At 32.9% G+C, this 25,536-nt stretch overlaps 2 protein-coding genes across 2 annotated transcripts in view; one reads left to right on the top strand and one right to left on the bottom strand.

Annotated features, from left to right (window-relative positions):
• The first annotated feature begins 11,059 nt into the window (after positions 1 to 11,059).
• Positions 11,060 to 12,280, top strand: Osi18 (DUF1676 domain-containing protein Osi18). Its single transcript, XM_068769604.1, has 3 exons — positions 11,060 to 11,540; positions 11,613 to 11,759; positions 12,099 to 12,280. The coding sequence occupies exons 1-3, from the start codon at positions 11,060 to 11,062 to the stop codon at positions 12,278 to 12,280; spliced, it is 810 nt and encodes a 269-aa protein (XP_068625705.1).
• Positions 12,281 to 18,542: 6,262 nt separating this feature from the next.
• Osi17 (DUF1676 domain-containing protein Osi17) overlaps positions 18,543 to 25,536 on the bottom strand; it is a 31,215-nt gene continuing 24,221 nt past the window's right edge. The window contains exons 6-10 of the mRNA XM_068769573.1: positions 24,359 to 24,464; positions 23,605 to 23,677; positions 21,558 to 21,713; positions 20,606 to 20,778; positions 18,543 to 18,719 (exon numbers count right to left, since the gene is read on the bottom strand). Of these exons, the coding sequence (XP_068625674.1) occupies positions 18,578 to 18,719; positions 20,606 to 20,778; positions 21,558 to 21,713; positions 23,605 to 23,677; positions 24,359 to 24,464 (650 nt within the window). The 3' untranslated portion in view covers positions 18,543 to 18,577. The remainder of the gene's footprint in view (positions 18,720 to 20,605; positions 20,779 to 21,557; positions 21,714 to 23,604; positions 23,678 to 24,358; positions 24,465 to 25,536) is intronic.

Below are 25,536 nucleotides of genomic sequence, written 5' to 3'. Positions count from 1 at the left end.
ATGAGCAAACGTTGGTTATTTAGTTAAAAGAAAAACTGTTTCATCTATATTCACTTTAGTTTTTAAATTAATATACAACAAATTTATTTTATAAGAAAATAATATTTATTGAAGTTTGCATTGCATTTATAAAGCTGAAGTGTCATCACTACTCATTTCCACATATTTATTGAAACCTGATAGCTAAGTTAGGAATCCATGATTATTATAACGAAAGCTATTGCGCTAGTACTAAATGCTATTGCAAAATTATATAGCATAGCCATTTTGATTTCGATTTCTATGTTCTAACAATTATAACTTACTAAAACGTTACAAAGTATCCGGTTGAAAGATATTAATTGACCCACAATAAGCGTTTAAAGCGTAAAGAAAACATCGACCTATATATGGCACCTTTAATTGATTTATTTCAACGCGTCGACATTCGCTCACCGATATTAATATTCAGAAGACGATTATAGCGAAATCGGCCTGAATAAATCGACAAGGAGCCGTCGAACTAATCAACGGATAATTCGGGATCTTTTCCGTTTAGTCCTTACGATTGTGGAATATTTTTTATGAAACAAATTATGTTTAAAACATTTGAGAAAAATATTATCATAACATTAAAAGGCTTATACAAAAAAAAAAAAAAAACATTATGAGAATATACCCATAAATACCTTTAGCCGCAGTAAAAAATGACATTTCTTTAAGAGCATACCTTATTGACAAGGATAAACTTTTCCTTAACACGATTTTATCTTGTTTTCTTAACAACTACGGAAAGCAAAGGTAAGAGAATTTTCCAAAGGTTTTGTTTCTTATTGTTTACAAAAAGTTAATGTTATTTATAAAACTTTGTTACTAATGTGATGTGAAGTCTTAATGAAAGTAAATAATATATTTATTAAATACTATAATTGAATTTTAATTACTAAAATTATTTTCATCTCACCTTTTTCATCCTTAGTTTTACTATTAATAATTTGAATTGACAAGTAATTAATTTATATGTTTTTAAAAGGAAATTATATTACTAATGTTAATTATTGTATTTTACGTTGAAATCTGTTAATATTTATTTTGATTAGCCTAATTTAGTCGATATTTATTTATTAACTTGTTTAAGTTTTATACTATTTTCGAGTTAATGAAAGCAGTAGGAGGTTGTTTGTTTTTAAAAGTTTACAATCATTATATTTTTCGTTACGAGTTGTAAACACATTGACACAGCTTCAACGACATCTGAATAATACATATGTCTTTGTTTATACATTCCACTCTTTTTTTGTTCAATACTTTCTCAGAATGTAATATTTGACATTAGTTTTGGGTTCGCTTAGCTTGATTTTACACTTTTGTGTTCTTAGCTAATTAAGTGATTGTATATAGGTTATACATTTTGTAGGTTCCTTGAAAGAGGATCATTATTATCATATAAATTTGTTACATTTTGTTATTTTTTATTTATATAGAACACTTATTATTATTACGAAGACTATACGACACTACGTAGTTAAACTAAGAGCCATTTAGGGGTTTTAACTTGTAAGGGGTAACAAGTATTTAACAAGAGGCCGCAACCAAACTGTTTTTCTAAAACATATGATGCAAACAAAAGACAATAAAATTCTATTAACACGTATTAAATAATGGCAAAAAATTTTGTTAATTTAAGTTGGTTACAGTTTTCTTTTGAAATTTATTAAGGTTATAAGGAGTTTACTTTGCAAATAAGATGTAAATTTTGAAACGAAATTTGTGGTTAAATTTAGTAACAAAAATGTTCCAAATTTAAATACCCTTCAAAAAGAGTTTTAAATTTTAAACCTAATAATAAGAATACATCGGGTATACGATAAATAAAAAAAAATTAAATTAGCGATAATTCTTTTTAATTTGAACGTATTCATGTTTGCTGTCACTGTCATAAATCAACGATCAAACATCGCGATTGAAGAGTTCTCGTTAATATTTCGAGCCATCCATTACATCCAACTCTATTTCCATTCCATATAGCCTGAACCTGGGCGTAGCGTCGAAGGATGTTGGAAATCATATCACGGACTCGTGCATCCGTTTTGTAGCGACATCTTTCACTTAAACATGTGACCAGAATGGGGAATCCATATGAAATGTGGACTTTATTACGTAAGGAATGCGAACGCAATGCCATTGGCTTAAAAAGTGTCACTTTCTTTTATATAACTGTCAGTTGACTTTGTAAATTATTACGTTCATGTCGACGATCGATTCTTCAAACAGCAGCGCATGAATTCAATGTTAAAAATTTTACAACCAAGATTCGAATTGTGAACTATCTTATAAAAACTTACTATGTTCAATATATATGATAGCAATGTATTAAAAAGTTCAAATCCAAACAAATCTGTGATGTCAAAAAAATAAAGATAAAGATTGGAAAATAAAAATGTACCTAGCCACCAAAGAGTAAAAAAATGAGGAAAGGAAGGCGATGAAAGCAAGAAGTAATGAAAGAACAAAAATTGCAAGATATTGTGAAGGATAAAAGAAAATAATAAAAGAAATTGCGAAGTATGAAAGTGAGTGTCGAATAAAGATAAAACTATGAAAAAATTATGTGTAAATAAAGTTCCTGTCCCAAACTAGATGGTAGAGTGCGTAAAACCTCCCGGTTTTGTGATTTAAATAAATAATTTGAAATGTTTGATGAAAGAAATTGTAATCAAGTGTTTTGAACGGTCTCTTTTAAATATTTTTATTATTCACTTTTTAACAACTTGTAATGGCGGGCGTAATGTCTTAAAGGCGTTCTCTACCAGTCGACCTATTGAGGTATAGAGATAAGTAGTGGAATGCTTTGTAAATGTAATGGAAAATATACTTAATTATAAGATACTACATGCTAAAAGAACGAATAAACAAATCATAAGTTAAATAGTAAGATACAATATGTACCTAAATCACAAATAAAAAACGTTACATGTACATTTACCATATAATTCGCAACTATTAAGAAATTACTTCAAGTCAATTTTCCCCCAACAGGTGTTGATTCTTTTTTAATATACTACGGTTTGCTAATTCTAATTTTAAGGGGAAGTTTCTTTCTATGCAGAATGCTTTGGGGGCAAAGAAGAATGAACGAAGTCATATATGTGAGGACAAAGTAATGAAGTTCTTGACGATCGTAGATTTGTCCCGTGATTTGAATCCAGGACTTAGAAGTAGGGCGGTAAGTAGGAAGGCGAAGTGTTGGATAAATAAGGAATAGAGTTGTTAAGACACGCAAATTTTTTTCCGCTCGTTATTTAAGACGAAATCGACGAAGCGTGGTCGCATTTCCAAAAGTTAAAACGACCTTATTTGTTTATAAGATCCGCTGTTAAGTCGAAATAACATACATCGCTTTAATTGATGTTAGGGAAGATAAGGGATTGCACGATTTTTTTATAATTGGTTGTCCGGGTAGATGCATAAATATCTATATACATATATATATGTATGTTTGTATATAAAATACATATACATAAATTTATTTCTCTTTACTTTTAATTAATACGGTATTATATATAATCTATACAAATAAATAAAACTGGAGTGTCTGTTTGTAATATTACAATAATCACTTGTTATAGCAATACGTATGAATACATACGTATCGTAACATATACCAAAATCACATTTTTTTAAGTTTTGACTTTCTGTCTGTACGTTTGTGCCGACTAATCTTTGAAATGGCTGAACCGATTTTAACATGTATTATACTGGCAGGTAGTTGATGTAATAAGGAATATCTTAAGCTACTTATATTTTAGAGAAATTAATTAACGAAAAAAAACTATAAAGAAACAATTTTTTTTGTTAAATTCTACGCGGAGCAGGCGCGGGTACAGCAAGTTACAAATATTAGAGGGACCGGAAAGTAATGGCGTTTCTGTCGACATATTTTACAGAAAAACTGATTGATTTTTACCGCTCCGGCATTGAAATTTTTTGTACTACATGAAAAAAGGTTGTTGATAACGAAGGTGAATATATTGTTGAATAGAAATAAACTTGTTAAAAATGAAGTCGTGTCAATGTAACTTAAGAAAGCGACATTACCATCCGGTCCCCCTAATACTTACAAGTAACGATAATTTGGATCGCACTTGCGTCAGAAAGAATAAAGAAACAGAGAACAAAAAACTGTATTATTGGATAAGAAATCAATGGTCTTTTAAATATTTCTTAATAATTTTCTTAAAAGTAGGTAGTTATTTAGCACGTCTTATTTTTAGCTGTTTTGTTGTGCAATACTCGTAGTTTGTACTGTAGCTGGTACAGAATCAAACAGTGACCATAAGGTTAATGTTTTTCTCTTTTTGTTAGTATATTAAAAATCCAATATTGGTAGCATATGTCGCTGGTTTGCGATATGGTCGTAATAACAAAATATTTTAAGTCATTAGTGGTTAAGTAAGGTTTTACATATTTTCTTCGAACGATCAAAACAAACTGTAAACTTCAAACAATGTCTAGGACATTATAATTCAATATAGAATAAAAAACACTGACATTGTAACGCCATCCACGTAACGTCATAAAACTGCTATAAAACTTGACAACACTTACTCAATGGTACAGACTATAAATACATGACGTACATGTGGATAATGCGGAGATAAAATATTTTCTTATTATTACCGGCAACACTGTCTACACACACACACATTTATCATCATTTATCGTTATATATATACAGAGTGGTTGGTTATATGTGTAACGGTTTTAAGGGGGTGAATACATATTATGTTTTGTTAATTTATATATGGTACACCCAACACAAAAATCAATGGTTGCAGAAATAATAAAGTAATGTTTATATAAAAATGAAAAGCCTTCATAGCTACAGACGTTGTAATGTCAGACGTCAAAGACCTGTCGCATTCGCTTTGAAAAAATAAATATTTCAGAATGTTCACTGTATATAGTGATCGGAAATAAATTTATTGTGTTCGTGGTACCACATGTCGAATGAACGGTATTCTTATGTAAATTTATACGGTTAAACCAGTGATTCCCAAAGTGGTCTACATCGACCCCTAGGGGTCTATGACAACCTACAAGGGGTCTACGTCAGCGAAAAAAAATTTGGGGGTCCATGAAATGAAAATGGGGGTCCACGATAGTGGATCTCAACACATACACTGATAGTACCTATTTACTTACATCACACTATCTTATAATATCAAAACATTTACAGACTGGACATCATTAGCCGAGGAGATTTAAGATTTACCCTTACAAAGTTGACGCCAAATGTTGATAATTTATTATTAAAGCATCAGATTCATCCTTCTCACTAAAAATACTGCCTTATTGCTTATGTTATTTTATTTATGTTTATTTAATGTTACATATATTTTACATAACAGATACAAAATTTTATTTTGAGTAGTTTTAATTTAAATTCAATAAATAAATGTATAAATTAATGTGTTTTTACTTTAAGTTTTTAACACTAAACTTAACTACAGTTATAAATTTACAGGAAATCAATATCAGGTAAGTAGGGGGTCTACCCAACACGGAAAAACATGGCAAGGGGTCTACGACACAAAAAAGTTTTGGGAACTTTGCTATAGACGCTTATTGCAAGGCATAGGCTACCCCCATAGATATCAGTAGGGGATATATCACAATCACCACGCTTGGCAGGCGGGTTAGCGAGGGCAGTGTGGTATTATGGTACGCAGAGGACGCTGCTATCTATCCTCTGAAATTGGTATTCCGTTATAACTATTCCTTTATAATTAAAGTACAAAGTCTAAATTATAAAAGACTATCCCCGGAATCAACCCGCGACCACCTATCTCAAATCTCAGTTCTCTACCGCAGGGATACCACTGCTCAACCTGTGAAACATTATCTATATACCTTAAATGTATCTTAGCAATGTTTAATTTTGACACGACTCTGAAAGGGGATAAGATGATAACATTTTGATATTGAAAATTAGTTTTGCGTAAATCGTACTACGAACGTACACATACAATAAAATATTTAACTATTCAATGGGTTCCATTGATGATAAGCAGAAGCGGCTAATATTTTTTTAGGTAATAAAGAAAATAAACGAAATGCTACAGTTTACCTTTATTTTATTGTTACTAACAATCTATCTAGATACTGAATTAATTAAACGTTATTTTATTGCTTAACACACATAATATAGTCTTAATGATTGGCGTGAATGTTTTGACTTTATTTAATGTAGAAAAAAAACGATTATTTTATTGATGTTATAATGGTGCATACAATATTTAATAGTTAGCTTTCACTAAAAACAGACAATATTGAAAATTTATATACATAAAATATTGAAGTAAAGCAACGTCGCCATCAGAATTACTAATAACTTCTTTGGTATCAAAGACTAATAACTCATTTTTTTTAGATTTTTACAATAACAATTAATTATCGAACAGATTTTCGATTTTGCATAATCGAGCGCCCTTCGAGTAACTTGTCGGTCAATCGATACCAATTGCACTACACATAATATACGATATAAATTGCAAATGTTTTTCTTTTTTTTTTTTGAAAGATACCATTAATCGTCAACAGCCATTGCCATCCACACCGATTCATCATCATTGCCAGCGTTTGCACCAAACACAAGACTTACACAACCTTGTTAGTGCCGATGTAATTTTTTTTAATTGTTCTTGATTTAAAAACACGCGTAGAAGATTGCGCTTTCGCACTACTTTTTAAGGCCCATTAGCCCATTTAGTTTTCAGTTTCATTATAATATATCGTCATCATCATTTCAGCCCATAGACACTGGCGATGAACATGTGTATGGGGGGAGGGGGGGGGGGTGTATATCGTAATCGCCACGCTTCGCAGGGGGGTTGGCGATTGCTGTGTGGTATTATGGTACGTAGAGGATGTTGCTGCCCTTCCTCTGGACACTTCTCTGTAAGCAGAGGCGATCAAATATAATTAAAGCACAAAGAGTGAAACATATAAGATTGTTTTTATTGAATCTCAGTCCTATACTGCAGGGTTATCACGGCTCAAAAATGTGGTCCGCATCTGTTATTGAGTGACATACACAAGTTTTAAAAATTTACTGTAATATTCTCAGTTTTACCTCACCGAATATTCTTGTTGATCACCGAATTCTTCAGACACTATAATTCTTACACATTACTGCTTAGTGACAGTCGTTACCAGGCCATGGATATCCTAGGACATAACCCAACGGAGCAAGTTGAACTGACAGTGGGCGGGCCATAAAGCACGCGGAACTGATAGCCGGTTGGGCCTCAAGGTTGTGAAGTGAAGGCACAGCGCACAAACACAGCGTTATAGGTTCACCCACAAGATGAACAAATGACTTTGATGAAGACATCGGAAGACGTTGGATGCAGGTCACTTCCAAGCGGTCATATGGAAAGTATACGGGAAAATCTTATGTCTATTGAATCTCCTTAGTCTGAAGTGATGAAAATGATAATGAAGATGATGACTTTTTGGTCGCAAAAGCAAACGTTATCAATTTGCCCTTTGCAATGGTGATCTACTGTATGAATATAACCGATCGTAATCGTAAAAAAAAATAATAAGTAAAAGAGGCTTGAATTATTAAATTTAGACGCGAATTTTCAACATAAACAACTTTGCCATTGTAAGTGTGAACGCATTATTTTTTCTAAACATTTATAGACTATGATCTGTCTGTTTATGGATTTTTTCAGTTATCTATCATAGTTGGGAAAGGGACCTTATTTTGCTTAGTATTTTTTTTATTTTTTATTTTGTTCTCATCTTCCATGCCTCAAAATTCATTCCACTCTTTCTTCTTTTGTCTTTGAATTTTTCTTACAAACATCGCCTCTCATCCTTTGCCATATCTGATTGTAGATCAGAGGTTATAAAAGAACAGTTATACATGAAGTAACAGAATTTTGTCTCCAGTAGTGTTGTTCTTTTGTCTTTGTCTTAGGAATATTAAGGATATTTAAATTCTTTTTTTAAATACATTTTTTTTCGATATCTTAAAGTGTAGTAAAAAAATATTTAAGCTTTAATGTATTCATAAATACGTATTTAAGTAATATGTATTCTTTCGTTTATTTGAAAAAGTTGCAAAAAAAGTCAATAGTTGAGGGTTTAACGATTTTATTGGAAAAATCCTTTTTAATTCGATTTATTTAATCATTTTCAAGGCCTAGGCCTCTCTCGAAGATCGTCGCGATCATCTTCCCACCCATACCGCGTCTACCGGCTTCTCATCTCCATTAGTTCTCTAATTTAGGCATTAATAGCATTCGGCTTCACAAGCGATGTTCTCCCTTCAAGCGTTCAATTCTGGTCCTACGTAGGTAACTTCGGTTTATCTGCGTTGGTTTTCTTTAATTGTGTACCCATTTATAAATCTCTACCAAAACCGTATTGTAAACAATCAACAACAAAAACTATTATAAATGTATTGTCAGTGTCATTAATAGAACGCTTCCAATAACGTCATATATGTTACGAAGGAGTACGACACGTTTCCGAACTCGTAACTGATAAGCAGTTCTTCTTCATCACCCCTTCGGCCCTAGGACGTCTACATACGGACATAACCCTTCTCCATAGATTTATAATAAGGCCAATTGGAAGCAGCCAGCAAACAGCGTCTTCTGATGACCTTCACAAGGTCGTCTGTCCGGCTAGTTTTTTTTTCTCTTTATTTATCTTACGACGAGGGGTACTACTTATAATTTCTTTTTACAGTGGAAGAGTAATTAATTCTCAAGCTTTATAATCACTTAAATCTTTTTTCAAGCTTTAAAAGAATTTATTTACTAGTTTTTGCTTGACTTTTTTTTTAATTTATCACTTGATGGTTCGGAGACATTACACGAAAGTGTATTGCAATGGTGTTGTCCACAAAAGAATTGTTCATTTTATTTAAGCCTAGAGAAATGTGAAGCAAGCGGTGGCAGTCCAGCGGTAGAGGACTAAGACGATCATACGTCTCGGGTTCGATTCCCGGAATACGTTTAATTAATCCATATTTGATTTTCAATTTCAAATTATTATCTAGTAATAGATATCATTACTTGCCAAAAAGACGGGCGAATAGATTTTCTGGAGCAATAAAATAGTTCGGTTTTTTGCTTTCTTTATGCTATCAATCATTACTTATTAAAAAAAATCACAAAATTCACAGACAATTATTAATAGACGATGGTCATAGTGTATATATATGAATATAGTGTATATATATAAATATAGTGTATATGTACTTACATATAGTGCATATATATATAACAATAATAGCATCTTTTATGATACAAAAAGACAAAAATACACGTGCGTAAGTACTACAATTTAAGTAAAACTAATTTTTAATATAAAATGCACCGTGCTACAATTAAGCCTTGCTAAGATACGTTAAGAGTATATAAATTACGTTTAACCGATTCAACAGTGGCAACGGTAGGGGATTGCGATCATAGGTCGCGGATTCAATTCCCGGAATACAATGATGTGTTATTTACACTTAGTCCATTAGTTGTATTTGATTGCTATTGCACACAAACTAGTTTCTGGAGTACGGGCAGCAGCGTCCTTTTGCGTACTATAATATCACACAGCGATCGCCAACTTATTTTTTAAAATTAATTTATTATTTTTATTGTACATGTTGGGATACACTTAAATAGTTCCACAATAATATACAATAAAAGTAGCAATGGCGGTTTTATCACACAAGGCAATCTAACGTCAACCTGCCTGATAAGCGTGGCGATTATGGTATATCTCGCATAGATAGTTTTGCCGGAGGCCTGTGATTTCCAATGGCTGTCTATGGGCTGAAACGAAAAAAGAAATGTAAAACAAGCTTATCTTCAGCGGAGCTTCATAAACAAATACTAACCACCTTTTAACTCCATACTGACACGGAAACGTGATTTTCAAGTAGCTGCTGATGATGAAGAAACGACAGAATGATGTGATGTACGTGAAAAGATCAGTGAAGCGTTTAAATAACAATTTTTCCAGTATTGTTATTAAACTGGCTAGCTCTAAAAACATTCTGTCATCACGTATCAATAAAGAAATAAAAAAAGTTATTCGTAATGTATTTATCTTAAAAATGACAAATAAATATTGTAGATTGCTAAATAAAATACCGTAAATCGTCAAAAATCTAAAAAAATATATTTCCTAATTTATTGTAACAATGTAACATGCTATTAATATCCTCTTAAATTATACATATATTTATTTATAAATAATTTCGTAAAAACCTATTATCAATTATAAAATGTGAAAACTACTATATTGTTAAACATACTTTGATAATTTTCTTTTCTTGTTTTTTTCATTAAAATGTTAAAGTCATCCAAACTTTATTCGTATAAAGATGTCGAACGTAATAGTTAATGAACAAATTAAAAAATATTTCATTAATTAACATTCTGAATTTACCATATTTTCACTCAAACTATTATTAGAGTATTTTTTTCTATTACATGAAAAATAAATTTAACGCTTTTAAATATAATGTAGATAAAAATAAAATTTTCGATACACTTACACAGATGTTTTATTTTTTTAACTCATACTTCTTAAAGGAAATCGCGCTTCTTAAAAACTAAATTAACTAACTTAAAAATTAAATGATTATGTAAAAATTTTTTCGCAAGTCTATACTTCACCACATCTCATTTTTATTCGTTGTCACATCGAGGATCTGAAACGTATTAAATAAATGTACTTCAACTACTGTACTTCTTTTTGCATCTTCCAAATGGGTCCGTAGTTAATTAAAGGACTCCTACGTCACTGAGGCAACAAAGTGACAGTTTTCTGACATAGTGTCACCTCTCACAAACACAATTAAAATGTACCACGGGCTTACCCCCGCACATGTGCCGAAGATAGCACCATTCCGCATTCCGCCACCACGTCACGTATTAATGCTTGTATATAAACCAAGCCCTGAACTTCCATGGCATACATTGTGACCGCTTATCGGACGGCAGTCGGACGCATCTGCCGTCATTAAATAAAATATATCGTGAATAAAAAGTGCAAAATGAAATTACTAGTGGTTTTATCGCTCGCGGCCTTCGCCAGTGCTCAATATCCAGCTTCGAAGCTGGTGACGAACATTTACAAAGAATGTTTAAGTCAATATTCCGTGGAGTGTGTGAAACCAAGAACCCTGGAGTGGATTTCCCGAGTTGGCAACGATGACGAGATCAAAATCACGGAGAATCTCTCCGTTGTGAGGATGGGAACACTCGAGGAAGACGAGAATGTCGACCCAAGGATGGCAAAGGATCCCGCATACGCCATGTTCGATAAAGTAGACCGTTTTCTACAAACTCATTCTCTCAGAGTGAAAGTTCCAGAAGAGATTGTTAGTAGTTCTGCTTCTGAATATGTGCCGAGGTCGCTCCTGACTGACCTGCCATCGGAATTGACCATGCCTTTAGACGGAGAAGAAGAGGTGGAGACTTTCGAAGGCAGAAAGAAGAAGATCAAGCTTCCCAAGCCTTTGAGGATCAAGAGCAGTGCGTGACCCTATAAACTAGTCTTAAGGTTTCAAAGTAAATTTGAATACTAATGTTTCTTTATGTTTTCAGAACACGGCTTCATCAAGAAGGTGGTGCTGCCTTTCCTCCTAGGTCTGAAATTCAAGACTGCTGTTCTGGTACCATTGGCTCTCGCTATGATCGCTCTTAAGACATGGAAGGCTCTAACTCTTGGCCTTATTTCTTTAGTTCTTTCTGGTAAGTACTAACAAATACAGAAAACGCTACGTAAAGTAATTAGAATCATTACTTCCTAAAGTCTGAGACATAAGGCTGGTCTGCGTTGGCTTGTCAAAAAAAATTGGTGTTCACGATTCATTAGCGAAGGTTTAAAAGTTACTAAAACATTTGTTTGGCTTCATCTGTCAATATTGCTAGAGAATATTACTTTTACTTGTAAATCTTTAAACCAGCTTTGAAAGTGGTCAATGATAAAAAAGTCTGAAAACTTTTGGTTTAAATGGTTTTAGAAATTTTTATATTTTTCGTATGTGCATCGCTATTGAATTATTGATATTAAATATGATTTCTTTACAGGTGCCATGGTCATCTTCAAATTCACGAAGCCCAAGGTTGTAAACTACGAAGTCATCCACTACCCTCAGCACCACGTTGAGCACCATGTAGATCACCACGCCCCAGGCTGGGACTCCCATGGTCCTTACCAAGCCCGATCGTACGAAGACGCCCACGAAATCGCCTACTCCGGCCAAATATAAACCAAAAAACCATACAATAAGCTTTAAAATAATACGGACCTCTGATTAATTTATTTATTTAAATTATTTATTTTATTGTAAATAAAGTCTATGTTATAAGATTCAAATTATACACGATTGTTTTTTATTGATCCTATCTTATCTCAATACTATAACATTTTCATTGTAGTCAGACAAATTGGATTCTATGTTTTTTGAAGCGTCATCTAAAAATCTTAAATGTAATTTCTTATTAGATTTCCTTGCTAAATTATCGTATTCTTTATAAGGATTGATGTTATTTAAAGATGTGTCAGAGTACATTTTTTCGTCAACATTATTGACTAGAATTTGAATTTTGCCCTTCGCTATTTTATCTTCAGTGTCATTAAGTTCTATTGTTAAGAAGTCATTAATGTTGGAACTCTTCATGAAACCCTCAGGCGTGCTGGTACCGACAACGATACTTTTAAAATCGCTCGATGTACGTTTTTGCGAGTGATGTATAATCGATTCAATTTGCCTCAATTTCTCACCGGTTCTCTTTTCTTTCAACCTTGTACTTTCATTTGAATCAATATTCAAGACGGCTCGCTTTGTGTCCGGTCTGGTCGAAAGCAGTTGATTAGAAAACGTTTCATACACTTTGGAACTCCTTAGAGGATTCATTTTATATATGTTGAGTAGCGATTTTAGAACATTATCTGCATGCCCCCTTTTTACTCTGTGGTCACTGATGACACGTGTCAGAATTGTTCCTACCTGAAAAAAAAACATACAATTACACAACGTGAATTTGAATTTTGCCTATTCATTATCGTCATTATTTCAGTAACTCGTCAACATCTGAACGAAGGCCTCCACCAGACACTTCGAAGAATCCTACATTGTTTACCTATTGATAATATCTCAATGATTATATGAGTTATTCTACATTCAATATTTGTAATATTTTCTACATTAAATGAAACATAAATGTGCTAAATATATTTGAATCAATGTTAATTGAAAAAAATATTTTAGTACTACACTTTTTGTCTTCCTTTTCTAATGAAATTAATTCGTAGAAACAAAAAACATTTCTCTAATCGCTTATAGAGTTGTTTTTAGAAACAGCTGAGTACAATAATCCTGCAAGCGTCCGTATATAATACCAATCAAATGCGACAGAATTTCGCCTCATTACGCATTTGATCACGTATCGCAGTGAAACGAGGGTGCGAGGTTCCGCTTGGCCGTCGAAGCAATGAAGTCACTGTCTCCATTGTCCGCCGATCCCAAAATAGAAAAGAAACTTGATATTGTTCGATGCCATACGGATTAATTGACAGAAATATATCTCGATATATACAGTTAGATATAAAAAAGTGCCTGGTTAGTAATGGTTGACCTGGTGCAAGGTGAACAGATGACCTGGTTATTATTTTTCTGGCTTACGCAGCTGCCAGTAGCATTTGGATATTCCGCGGGTACAAGGGGGTAAAGCGCAGACAGCGCTTAGCCTGTAACCTTTTCCAAAGTATCGAAACTCGAGGACTCCCTGAGGAACCTCGACTCAGGCTGCTACATACTACACTTACCGGATTGGACGACCTATTTAACGTCGTTGGAAAAACGTAGGATGCTAGCGGCTTCCAACTGGTCCTATTGGAAATCTATAAGAGAGGCCTATGTTCAGCCGTGGGCGTACTAAACTTGAAACATTAATGATGATGAAGAATTTTACTGATCCTGGCGATGTCAATGGGTCATGTTTTTTTGTATATAAGTGAAATTTTATATACGCTGCCTTTACCGACGGGTTTTATTGCATACTTGCGATACCAGTATATACTTTATGTCATAGCAGGGTTTTTTTACCAGTTTCTGTTGCATGAACTCTTCAAAATTATGTCATAATTATTCTGTGACATTATAAATTACATTTCTGTTCGTAGCCGCCCGGATATATAATTCAATTAGAAATTTTATGAAGCTTGCAAATGATGAATATAAATATCACAAGCAAGCCTTATTCAATACTTTTTTTACTTTTTATATCTACTGTTTCTATACTTTGGCTGTCGGAAAGACATTGGCTCGTGTGCTAAGACTGCCCATTGTACTTTTTCTTTATTATTATACAACTATGTACCTATGTTATAGCACAATAAGAAGTACAATAAATAGTATTAAATAAATAAATATCTGACGACTAAAAACCCTATCTAATACTATATAATAATGCTTTTATACGTGATGATCGTGCTGCGTAATAAATACATTCTAATAGTGGGATTACTAAATAGCTATAAGATTTAAAATTTTCCCTTCCATGTTAAAATACACATATATTATATGCATCGACAAAAGACATCTGTGACGTAGATCATAATCACCGAGTTTGTACAAAATGAAAAAAAAATTCTCGGTATTTTACGTCCTGGCTGGTAATAGAACTATACTTTATTTTTTATTTGATTGACGTCTGTCATTATCAAAACTTTTGACCACGCAAAATTTTTTTTTTTAATTTTTAAATTTTGGATTTTAATTTTAATAATAGCTGCGAGAGAGAAATAATTATATTATAATTATTAACACAGCACTAAATCTGTAAAGATTTAATAGATATAGATCACAGTAGGTTCTTTACAACGACACACTAATTTGGTTCGAATTAAACAGTGCTTACCAGTAAAACGCCGATTGCAATTACACGAACTCTCATTTAGTTAACAATGTTTCTAGAAAACCACATGCGACATAATGTCAATTGTTTACTTTGGATTTAGTCAACATTCGATCAAAGATTAAGCAACAATGTTACGTAATACTTTACTATGGATATATATGAGACTTTTCTGCGAATAGGCTTTAAAATGAACATGAATTAGAAAAAAAACTATGTCAAAAGTCCAAATGCCTAATCTAATATCTGTTGTAGATTCGATTCTTGAAGTTGTTGACTCGTAAATGTTCCTAAAGTATGCCGTAAAACTAAGTAAGTCTAACTGCGAAACATTTTCTGGCCCGGCATCCTTCAGTACTATGTGCATCTACCACTAATGTGTTTCACATTGATGATGATTGATGACTTAAAACACTTAAACGTTGTTTCTCTCTTCGAGCCTTATTAGCAAGTAAGCAGTCGCCCAACGTGCCACGGAGATACGGACATAAGTATAGTAGGGTCTTAAAGTTCTAGAGTGAAGAACGGAATAGCAAGTGCAGCGTTGGACGTCCATTCACAGAACATGTTCCCAACAATGGGCGTCTTAAGGATAAAATTATGTTTATTATAATGAAATATGTAATTTTAATTGTAAATCAATCGACTTTGTTTTTTTTATTTTTGTAGACAAAGTGTTTGAATTTGCTTGTTGTAGACTTCTGTAAATGTGGAACGCGTTACAATGTGAATTATAAAAATGTTGTTGAAATGTGCTCATTGTATTTGGCGTATCTCTCGTTATATATACATAAATAAATAAATAAACTGTAAATGCTTCGGAATGTAAATGCTTTGGAAAAAGCGAGACGTAAACCGCTTCTTACTCCAGCTAACGCTCTTAGTTTTTTAAAAATAGATTCATATCTTCTCTATTTCCTCTTTTCAGATGATTGATTCTCACTGCAAGGCATAGGCTTAACCGAAAGATCGCCACGATGACGGGTTTCGCGCTGCCTGAATCCAGCTACTTCCCATGACATAAACTATATCGTCGGTCTACCTTGTGATACCCATATATGTGTGATACCCGCGTCTACCTGCTTATATATATCATACCTTCTCCATTATTATTAACTAGTCTAATAATTAACTTTGCTATATCGAAATGGTTTACGCCGATATTTCGAGAGATCTCTAGAAAATGGGGATCCAAAGAGTGTTGATGAAAGAAGAGGAATAATAGATTTCAAGAGGAATGACAGAAAAGCATAAAAATAAAAAACGATTTAAAAAAAACATTAATGAAGGAGGAATAAAAACCCTGTCCCAAACAAGATAGGGGTAGGAGAGATCTCCAATAGTGTGGGCCATGAAAAAAACTAAAGCGTTGAAATTTCTTACAATATTATGATTTGCAATTTGCGAGAATTTATTCGTAAATATTGTCTGCTGTTAGTCTTTTGCGTTCTTCACGTAATTTATATTCACACTCGGTGTTTACGATAGAAAATTTGGAATAAAAAATTCCGAAACATGGACCTAGGTTACTTGATATTTGTATTTGCTTTTAAGGTTTTGTGTCCTTGTGGAAAGAATTGCCTGCGCCTGCTCTGTCAGTTTTTAAAAGACTAGTAAAGCTCGCTACTTATCACTGTAGTATTTTGTATATTACAATGATAAGTAGAGATATATTTAATGGAATCAGGCGTTACCTTATGGAAGTCCATCCTAAGTAAGAAAAGGACCATATGTATTATTACCATATAATTGGTCCTTTTCTTACTTAAGTAGAGATATATCATCATCATGTCTTCACCTAAAGATCATCGCGCTTGCGACTTACTCCGACCTGGACTATATCCTCGGTCCATCTAGTGCAGGGGCCTATCCATTCTCCGTCTACCGACTCGTAATCGCCAATCGAGGATCTTTTCATCATAACGGCCGTCGAATGCATGAGCGACGTGGTTACTACCACTTACTGCCACTTCAGACAATCCTTCGGACTACATCTCGAAATATGTATACATGTTATTTTAACTGTGTAGTTGATGTTTTATAACAGTATGTAATTTTTTATTTATGATATGTCTATAATAAGTATTTTGTATTATAAGTGTATACAATATGTATGCAAATATCTAAATGTAAGAAATGGATCTTAACTCTTAATGACTGCTTACTCTATTTTACCTTTTAACCAAGTCCATCAAATGATTGTTTGGAAGAAAGCTTGTTCTTCGATAAGACCATGACATGGTGAGAAGACTATATAAATAAAACTAGATATAATAAAAAGTATCGTTTAATCAGATTTAATAAATAATTTAACTTAAGATTAAAATAAATTATTAAAAATAAATTAGTTATTCATAATACAAGATTCAGTGTTTTTATCGAAATGACTAATATTCTACGAGAATATTTTTGAGCAAATGATATCTTTGAATTGTACATCAACAGATTCTAATGTCCTAGTGACTAAAATGATTTATGAATACATCTCTATAAATAAACTAAATACAAGAGAAGAAAATCAATAAACAGTTTTAGGTCCCTTGTCCACGGCGACTATTTGCAGCGACATCGATACAATCGTAAAGCTGCCGCGATACTATCAACCTGTGAACCACAACCTGTGAAGAGTTCTGGGTGTGAAAATTTAATTATACAGAATTAAAATTAATGGTCTAAAATATTAAAAAAATATAAAACTAATATTTTTTATTTTACTTATTTAAATGATTTTATGTCTAATAAATAAATAACAAAGAATTTTTATTTAATTATTATAAAATCTGACAATATTAAATATTGTCAAAAATTTTGTGGTTTAACAGTAAATTTAAGCTTTACTAACGCCATCTATCTTTCTTCAAAAGCAAAACAAGCTTATGATAAGTAAAAGCACCAAGAGATGGCGCTAGAATAGCATAATTTTATATTAAAGGGCACCAGAATAACATATTGAAAGTTTGACATTTAAAGAATTATTATTTTAGTAAAAATAATGTATAATTAAATATTATAAGGTTCTCCGTAAAGTTAGTGCTCATTTTTTTTTAAAAGTCTAAGAAATTTCTGAATGGCAGCTGATTTTACCTTTTCTCTTTTCTCTGTCTTACTGTATGTACGAAAAGTTTTCAGACATCGTAATATGTTAACATTCGTTTTAGACCGCCTTTTAAAAATTTACACGAACTTTGCGAAAAACCCAATATCCTTAGGTACAATGCCAATCTAAAAATTTTGTTTAATTAAAAATAAATATTTGAATTAGCTACTAAGCCTATGTTTGGATGTAGCTGTTACTTAAATTCGTAAATACCTAAATATAACATTCGTATAATTTTTTATTAAATGCATTTACGTTATTATCTTAATTACATTTATTATAAAGGTCATCATTCATCATTAAATATTATATTAAATAAAAAAAGAAATTCATTGTTTTCAACGAAAAAGATGATCACGTTTATAACGTCATTATTGAAAATAACTATTTTAATAAATTATTCTAAGCTATTTCTTCAAACTTGTATAATATTTAAAATTCTTTGTTTTTTTAAAACAATTGCTTTAATCGAAGTGTTATACAGATTATATGTTATTAAATAATTTTCTCGTGAATCAAATATACGTTTTTATTTAAAGTAGATAAAAAATTATTGATTATAATCTATATTGCAGTAAGGGTACAAAGCAACGCAATCCTTCTGTTCCTGTCCATCTCTTGCCGATTGAACGTATCTATAATATCTCAACGCCATCTTACTGTCAGCCGGGGGCACCAGCTCGCTTGAGTCTCTGAAAATTAGACGAAATAGAAGTATTAAGCTTATGTTTATTGCTTATTAGTAACAAGTCTCGCTATTAGTGCAGTAAAATGTTGCCAGTAATAAAATGGGCAGTGTAGATGTCAAACTAGACTAGCTATCTTTTGTACATTTATAAACCCATGGGCCGGACACTTGCACGCTTTGAGCGAACTGGACTCCCTTTGAATAACAGTTGTAGCGTTCACGGTTCGTATTGCTTGACACTGCGGCCACAATACTTTTATAACAAATTGTCGCTCCCCACCGAATAAACCCGTAATCGTGAAAATCTAATTTTACTGGAGAAACAATAAACCGAGTTTTTTCGTTCCGAACTTCCATTATGTTTAACCTACAAAGATTATTTATACACCAAATCAAAGCTAAATTTTCAACATCCATGTATTTAATTTCTATTTATATATCCTGGAAATTATCTGAGTTAACATGGAAAACAGATTTTACTGTAATTAAATTTAGACGTTTTTGAGAGTATTCCAAAATCCTTTACGATGTTATTTGAGCGAAATTTAATATTGACCATAATCAGTAAGGGTATTCATGTGTATATTTCTGCAAACTCCTTCACCGTAATAGTTTTTAAAAGTTTTTTCGAGTTACTCCTTACATCTGTTATTTGCCAGTATAAGTCCCGTCAAAATCGGTGCAGCCATTCCAGATGTTAGCCGGAACAAAATTACAGACAGACAAAAATTTAAAAAAATTAATTAATAATTTTGGTATAGTAAGGAAAAGCTATTATTTTTATATTACAAACAGACATTCAAATTTTATTTATTTTTATAGATGAAAGAACGCTTAAATGTAGATATTTAATAGTAACAGCATTCACGGACGATGTGAGCTTGATACATTTTGTGATATTACTTTCGAAGGTGTATAAAAAAAAACTATGACTAAAAGTTCCGTAAAAGCCGTAGAATAGCCATTCGGTTCTCTTCACACAGTCTTTTATTTCAACTGTGATGTAGAACCTCTTCTCTTCTTTAAGCTCTCTATTCGTAAAGTTGCGCTGACAGTATTAACGAATGAAAAGCAAATAATTCATCGCAAAAAGAAAACAAATTGAAAATCATAGAATTGTGAAAAAAATTGCTGTAAATTATCACGTAATTTCTAAATTTAAACAATAGAATTCATGAAGCAAAGAATGACATTGTCTCATTCCATAAAGATTGTCAAAGATGGAAGCAATTTAAGGTCAAATACCATGACGGCCATCATATCTTTTGGACGAAGACGTACCAAATGTAACGGTATAAGTAATTTGGTTTCATATGCTTTTAAAGTACATAATATCGTGTCTTCTGAATGTTAATTAGGCGGAGAATCTTCTAGAGCGTAAACTTTAACCTAGTATCTTTATGTTATTTTACAACGAACAATAGTTTAATTATTTATTACCATCAGTAAACCGGAGCAATAAAATATTTGACATTAATGCTTGCATTAGACAATGAAATAAGCATAATAAATTTAGCCATTAAAAATGAAGTAGGGCAAATAAATGTAAAAAGCAAAAATAAACAAAACATAAGAAAATATAAATATAGGATCCTGTAGGCGGTGGGAGTGAGACGATGTACGAAAGGAATGTTAAGAAAAGTAATGCAAGATATTGTTAAGCGAAAACAAGAGAAACAAATGGAAAATGTTAAAAAGAAAAGTTTTATGACAATAGTAATTCAGTGAAAAATTAATAACTGTATAAATATTCCTTGCTTTACCTTGATAAGGAAATAACCAGGGGTCCACAAAACTGAAGTTTGCAGTTAGCATATGCAATGGCAACTCTGCTAGATGACGTAGAGTAACACGGCTACCACACTAGTTTAAAAATTTTTAGATACTTACTTGCTTAATTCATTGGACACTAAATTGCTGTATGGCGAGTGCTTGAATGGATCATTATACATTGCGCATATGGCGCGCTCCCGGCACCCGATGTCGTTTGCACCCAGCGGCATGAGAATCGCATCGACTTTTTCCAATAGAGCGCCGTAGAATTTCTCTGCAGCTATTGTGTCCTGTAAAACGCATAATTATATTACCAGAAAATTTTAATTAAAAACAATCGTTATAACTTAATTTCAAGGCTTAAGACCCTTTTACTCTGTACATCTCATTATCTACACTAACCGTCAAAAACATCTTCGAAATAGACAAACAGAAGAAATATAAAATCAAATTTAATTAATAGGGCACTTTTTTAATTTAGCTTTAAGGATTATTTTCAATGAAATTATTTTTGGGTTTTTGATGTACATTGTGTGTGTAAATATTATTTATGCTAGCTCGGAAGCTTTTGCAGCTTCATTGGAAGTGAGTTTGCGGAACTGAGTGGTCCACGAACTTAAAAAAATTAAACCAGCCCGATTTCGCAACTTGAACTAAGAGGTTCGCACGAAGATAGACTATATGCCTGTGAGTGTATATAACTGGTGTTACTGAGAATTGCTGGATAGATCTACATTGACACTATATATATATTTATATCAGAGTGAAAATATTATAATAGCATAGTGTTAATTTTACACAGTAATACAAAAATTTCTAAAAAACAGCGACAACCATTATTTTAATATCAAAAAGAAAAATAAGGTCGTAAATAGGTTTTGTTTACGTTTTTGTTGTGACTAATTGCAGCAAAAAACTTGAAACGAGCGTTAAAAGAGTAACTATAAAGTCTTTTGCCACTGTCTTCTCGATTACAACAGTGAAATATACATTATATGTAAAGCCTTTTCTAAAAAATAATGGTTATTTCATTTTATTCAAAATTATTAAAGTCATAAGTGTTTCTTACAGGATCTTGTGCGGCCAGTATTTCTTGCTGCTGTCTCACTAACTCGGTTTCCGCTTTGACCCGATTAGTTTCAGTGAGTTTTGCCTGTGACACTCTGAGGATCTCATCTCTGACCGGAGACGCGGGCGCTCGGGCCGCTAATGTCGCGGCTCGTATCTAAAAATTTACATTTTATAATTTTTATTCTGTGTACAATGTTGTCGCATTACAATATATAAGTGGTTGTAGACGAAAGATATTTTCACCTATATGGTCGTCATTTTAGCCGTACGATGTCCACAGCTGGGTATAGGCCTGCCCATAGATTTATAACTAGATAGACTGGGAGCTAACAAAGTTACCTGTCAACCTTGTAGGTGGACCTCCTACTCTACGTCTGCCGGTCTTCATTCTGTACCTTAAGATTCATTTCATTCGTTCATTTCTTCTGAACACTGTATGGCTTGCCCATTGTCATTTCGACTTGCTAATTTGATCTATGTCAGTGTGTTTTGTCTTAATATTAGCATAACAATTTAATGTTTTTGTGTATCGGTTAAGTATTTTAATTAGTCTTTAATAACGTTATATATAATAGTTCTTAGTTGTTAATACTGTAGCTGCCTATTGAATCTTAAGATTTAATAGGCCGAATAATAACCAGCGAGTCCAGACCGACGTCAAGTGATCGTCTTGTTGATAGACGGTAGACTTCAAGCAACGGATGAAGTGCAACACAATTAAAACTTATGTTCCTGGCATGCACACAAAAAATAATTAACAGAATTGTGAAAAATTAATTAAACCCGTTGTGTCGAACATTATATATGAAAATGGATATAGCCTGGTCACATATTGAGAAAAAAAAATGTGGACATAGTTTACCTCTGTGTGGACAACTAGAAGCAATTTGATAAAGGAAGGAAAAAAGGGAGACCCTAGTGGCCGCAGTGGCCTGATGATAAAAGTATTGCAGGGTCTTTAGGGACATGCTAGGCACGAGACAGGGGCTGATGGAAGCAATTGGAAAAAGCCTACGAGACTGCGAGTTGCGCTATGTAGAACAAAATTATTATGAAATTCTGCTATGTAAAAATATTATATAGCAATAGGGGCTAAATAAAGAAATAAATATCAATCAATAAGGAAGGTGAATAGTGTGACACATTGCCATCTATTTAATATAATAGATGTCACACACACATGTAAATAGAATTTATAGATAAGTTAAGATGAACATAGATTAAAAAAGTATAAAGCAAATGAGATAGAAAATTTAAAAAATAGTGTAAATAGAATAAAATTAACACAACAGTGGTAGAGCCCAGCGGTAGCGATCGTAGGTTGTGGGTTCGATTCCCAAGAAACAATTTGATGTAATTTACACTGTGTGCATTAATAGAATTGCCTCCGCTCACAAACTAGTTTCCAGAGGATGAGCAGTCGCTTCCTCTGCGTACCATAATACCACACTGCGATTGCTAACCCGCCTGCCAAGCGTGGCGGTTACAGTATATCTAAGGCTTAATTTTTGTAATTAATTAATTACAAGATATTTTTGAAGATATACAAACAATTTCATTGTATTAAAATATAAGATATCTTTTGGGAAGGCTTGTGCCTTGCAATAGGCGTCTATTGGCTGAAAAGACGACAACGACAATAATAATATTTATAGACCAAAAATTAAAAGGTATTAATAGTAGGAAAAAATGTATATATAATTAAAATGAAAAATTAAAAAAAAATTCTGTAAAAAAACTGTTGCGTCACGTGACTGTAGAAAGATCCTATAAAATTATTCCCGTAGTTGTATAAACAGCCATGTAACTTTGGCAAACACAGGCAGTTCGTACGGAACAGTCATGTGGTCTACTTCACACAACATTTTTTTTATTTCATTTAGGGTAAAGAATCTCCCCACTCCTTTCAATACCTAAAATACTTAAACATCATTTACTGCCTTCGATTTAAGATATATATTGTTTTGTACTATATTTTAATGTAAACAGGTGATAATTTTGTGTGTGGCCTTTAAGGAAAATATTATAAAAATGTATGAACATACGAGTGCCTCCTTCTCTGGATCCCTCGCCGTTGCCTTCTTGTTTCTGTAATAAAGATTCGGAGGTCCAACTGGCCTGAAAATTAAGTTATATAATTTTGTAAATGATACATTAGTACGAAATATGTAATAATAAGATGATTCCGTAAAATTAATTTCTATTTTCAATTTTGGATAAAAATTAATTTTGGATTTTGGATTTTGATTATAATTAATTTTAATTTTGATTGAAATTAATTTTGTTAATTCAGCCCAAAATACTTTTTAAGAGTTACGTACGTCCCGAATAAATCAATATTACTTCTATACATTTTCTTTAAGGCTAAGTATATAACTGTACATATTTTAACAGTACTAGAACGAACGTTGCTCGATAGATTATACAATAAGCGCCTTGGGTCCCCGTGAAACAAATCCACTGCTATTAAATTTCCGAGAAACGATCTAGAAGCAAGAGGAACCGCTTTGCGTAGTTTGTTTACTAATTTTCTGAGATTTAAATTTTAACGAATTCTTGGCCCACCATATACGTACATAAATATAAAGAGATTTTCACTAATGTATTGACTAATCACGGTATTTCTAGAACTATAAGGCTTAGATATATTTTGTTGGATTAATATTATGGTGGGATGTCTGAGGGACGTTCATTAAGTTTGCGAAGAGAGGGACAGCTGAATTTTTAATTAATATAGAAAATTTTAGATGACTATAGGAGACCTTTTTTTATTAAATAATATATAAAAATTGTTATTACCGTCCAGGATTTCCAACTGCGATTTTGTTTCCCGCGTTCGGTGATGCCACTACGTTGGGAATGGCATTGTTACTGCTCGCGTACTCTCCCGCATTCAATGATTGTCCTATTAATTTGTAGATTTAATATCTGTACATCACGCTTTTCTTTTGAAGACATAAATACTAAGTAATTGACATAAGAACACCGTCACAAGCCGTACAAAGTATACAGAATAATTATAATCATCATATTATTGCCTGTCGATTGATGCTTTAGGCATAGCATCATGGCATGCATGGCATTTTTGGGGCCTGCCCATGCTGCGTCAACCAGATCGTGGGCAGCACTCAAGAACCTTTGGCTCCCAACGCCTGTAAGTTCCACAAACGTACCCCACCCATTGTCACTTCTGCAAGCAAATCGTCGAGCTACGTCAGTGACATTGGTTCTTCTGCGGATTTTCTCATTAAAATAATAATAAAGCCTTCGTTTCAGATATTAACTACAACACAAAACAAATAGTTTAATAATTTAATTAGGTCTTTCATTATGCGCATTTCAAAGACTTTGTTTTTGTATAACAACCCAACCAGGACTGGACCCTGAACAGGAGGCCTCGCCCTCCAGGTCATTCTATAGACCGCACGCCTAAAAAAACAGACTACAGTATTTAAAATAACAAAATTAACTGACTCATCTCAGCGGATTAGCCAGTGATAATGACAGTGGACAGGTCACATAGCGTGCAGAAAAGATGATCACTGGGGCCTTAACATTCTGGAGTAGAGACTACAGACCGACAAGTGGAAGGTAGGACCACCCACATGGTAAGAGGACCTTATTCAGTTCGTCGGAAGACACTAAATACAGACCACTTCTGACTGGTCCTATCTATGGAGGAAGCCCATGTTCAACAGTGAACGTTCTATAATTGAAATATTGTTTATAAATTAATCGTTTGCAAATTTCCTTCGCTTGTTTTTCTCTTTCATTTAATCAGTTTTCTCATAGCTGTATTGATTTTATTAATGTTAATGCTGTTAGCCCGGAGATTTTGACAGCTTCGTCGGTAATGAGTTCACGGAGCGGAAGGGTCCGTAAACTTCCAAAAATTTTTTTTCAGGGCAATTGTTCTTCAGTTGCATGATAACGTTCGCACAACGGCTCTACACATGTTTTGTGATGTGCTGTATGGG

This window comes from Battus philenor, unplaced genomic scaffold, assembly GCF_028537555.1.
Source record: "Battus philenor isolate CCGP_79_NKW_IND1 unplaced genomic scaffold, ilBatPhil1.0.hap1 SCAF_28, whole genome shotgun sequence".
Lineage (NCBI taxonomy): Eukaryota > Metazoa > Arthropoda > Insecta > Lepidoptera > Papilionidae > Battus > Battus philenor.
The sequence above is the reverse complement of the archived record's forward strand: the minus strand, read 5'-3'. Positions and strand labels throughout refer to the sequence as shown.

Bases quoted from the DNA above. Each gene is read 5' to 3' on its own strand.
- Osi18 (XM_068769604.1), top strand. From the start codon at position 11,060: ATGAAATTACTAGTGGTTTTATCGCTCGCGGCCTTCGCCAGTGCTCAA. The intron at 11,541-11,612 runs GTGCGTGACCCT...TTATGTTTTCAG, and splicing joins GCCTTTGAGGATCAAGAGCA to AACACGGCTTCATCAAGAAG. The intron at 11,760-12,098 runs GTAAGTACTAAC...ATTTCTTTACAG, and splicing joins TATTTCTTTAGTTCTTTCTG to GTGCCATGGTCATCTTCAAA.